Genomic DNA, 2,543 nt, shown 5'->3' on the forward strand with positions numbered 1-2,543 from the left:
TTTTTTTTTATTTTTTTTTTGAAGAGTAATTTGACATATTTCTAATAAACAGTGTGATAGTGTGGTCAATTTTACAATAACACCAAGCATGGTAAACCTGGGAAGTATCTAATTTATGAGATCTTGGCCTTCCTTCAGCACACTTCCATTGTGTATCAATGTTAGCTCAACTACCACCCAAAAGATGGCAAAATGAACCTAAAGCTGATTCCATGTCCATTTTCAATTCAGAAATCATGTTAAGCCCTAGTTTGGCATCTATTTATAATCAAATCATTTTTTATACATATATTTTATGGAACCCACTTAACCCCACTCATTTATATCTATTTATAATTCAAGCCGACGATAAACAACTCCCAAAAACATGTTTTAAGTTGTTATGTTGTTACCTCATGTTGTTGCAAATGCATAAATTACGTTGTTGTACTTGCATGATGTGATCCAGAACTCCAAAATTGAAATGATGAAAGGATCAAGATTTGCATAACTTATGATTAACTTGCAAGTTAGTAAGTGACAGACAACAACTTCTAGATAACCATACTGCATTTTTGAAAAATGACAAAAGGAGGAGCAAAAAATGCTAGCCAGGTTACGCGCCGTTACTTTCCATGTAGAGTTTTTTTTATGTCTCTACTCCTAAAAAATAGCAATTCATCTACAACAGACTGTTACATTAAATTTAAAAAATCTCATGTGCTCCTCCATGAAACCATTTAAATTTCAAGAGCTACCCAATTTATGCAGAATCATTTCTCGTGTCCATAATTCCATTTATCCATGTATTTCTATGTTGTGTTGGAGAATCCTTGCTTGAATCAATATTGATCCTCTCTTAGTTAAATATATCTAAATCCTACATTAGACAAACTACAAACCTTCATATTTTGCTTTAACATTGAGGGCAATGCTGTCCAAAAGTTTGGGATGTGTCAAAACTCGATCGTTTTGTATTTTGTCATTAAGTGCCGAGTCAAATCTAGGTGAGTATTTGCTGATTTACTTCTATTATGAATTAAAAAATTTGACGAAGTACAAAAAGATTCTTATTATGTTAATTTGGTCAGTCAACTTATTTGCTTATGTTGAATGTCAGGTATTTAAGGTTAATTGTTGAAAAATGAAGGATGTTGCTACTCTAGTAACAATATTGGTTTAGATGATTGTATATATATGACGCTATCTATATTCTATACTTGAACACATGACGATGAGCGAATTGTTGCTTTCAGCATAAGAGTAATTTCAAATTACTTGTCACTTGTAGCTTTGTGCTTAGAGCATTTAAAAGAACCTGTGAAGTCAGAAATCAACAATTATGATAGCAAATGACTACTCATGAACCGCAGTGCTCTCTACCTAGTGGCAGCAAGATATAATCATTTAAGGTAGTAAATAAAATATCTTCAAATAATTTTAATAAGAGACTTGTACAATAAATAAAATTTGTGTGCGCACATATACGAACACACACACCCTCTATATTCAATGAGATCATTTTCACATTTTGCTAACCTGCAATTAGGTAGACCACAGATGCGAAGAAAACCATAGCCGAAGGAATGAACATAACCATCCAGTAATATTCAGCAGTCTCCTGATCCGTCAAAACAAACGCCCCTGGCAAAGGATCCGAATCCCTTCCACTACCGCCACCACCAACCTCCGTAAAATTAACAGCCAGCGGCTGAATCCGCGAGTCCCCACAGAAAGGCCGCCTCAATTTATCATTAGGAAACACTATTTTCAAGCTAATTATAGTGGAAAGCAAAATTGCAACAGAAATTAGGGTTAGTGTTAATAGTATAAAAGGCTTTTGGAGCTTGTGCAATGCCTTGTCCTCATCTCGGAGACAGTCGTACTCGTGTTTCGGCATGAAGGCCTGGCGTAGTGCATCTCCTATTATCGCCATTTCAGTAATCACAACTACATATAACGTGTATTAACAAATAATATTGGTATCTGTCTTTTGTGGCATTGTTTTGTTTTGTGCAGAGCAAGGGCAAGGGCAAGGGAAAGGGTTTAGGGAAATTTTGAGATGAAAAATGAATAGAATCTGAATTTTGGGGGTTAGTTGGGGCTGCAGTTGAAGGTAGATAAATCTTGGTGAAGGAAATTTTGATTGTTTAATTTCTTTAAGTTGTTGTAGATTAGTAAAATTGTATACAATTAATTAAACTAGTAATTTTTCTGCTTGCGCATACTTTTTTAATAGGAATAGTTATTAATGACAAAAAAAAAAAAAAAAACTCGCCTCACCTCAACTCGACAGGGCCCCATCCCGAATGGGGAAAAAAAACCTGCACCGAATGGGTTGGCGGGTTAGGAAGGGGCGGGACATTCCCGTCCCTAGTGGTGGCAATGGGCCCGAGTAGTTCGCGGGCTCATGGGCTCGACTTTCCTAAAACGAGCCACGAGCCGCTCCGGCTCGTACTAGTGGTGGCAATGGGCCCGAGTAGTTCGCGGGCTCGTGGGCTCGGCTCGCCTAAAAAAAACGGTCACCGACAAAGTTCAGTGACCGTTCGGTCAAAAGTGACCGA

The 2,543-nt window shown here is 37.0% G+C and overlaps 1 protein-coding gene across 1 annotated transcript; it reads right to left on the bottom strand.

Moving 5' to 3' along the window:
- Positions 1 to 9: 9 nt before the first annotated feature.
- On the bottom strand, positions 10 to 2,092 carry LOC111376212. The gene has a single exon (XM_022999162.1). The coding sequence runs from the start codon at positions 1,913 to 1,915 to the stop codon at positions 1,514 to 1,516; it is 402 nt and encodes a 133-aa protein (XP_022854930.1). The 5' UTR covers positions 1,916 to 2,092; the 3' UTR covers positions 10 to 1,513.
- Between the last annotated feature and the right edge of the window lie 451 nt (positions 2,093 to 2,543).

This window comes from Olea europaea, unplaced genomic scaffold, assembly GCF_002742605.1.
Source record: "Olea europaea var. sylvestris unplaced genomic scaffold, O_europaea_v1 scaffold1471, whole genome shotgun sequence".
NCBI classification, from domain to species: Eukaryota; Viridiplantae; Streptophyta; class Magnoliopsida; order Lamiales; family Oleaceae; genus Olea; species Olea europaea.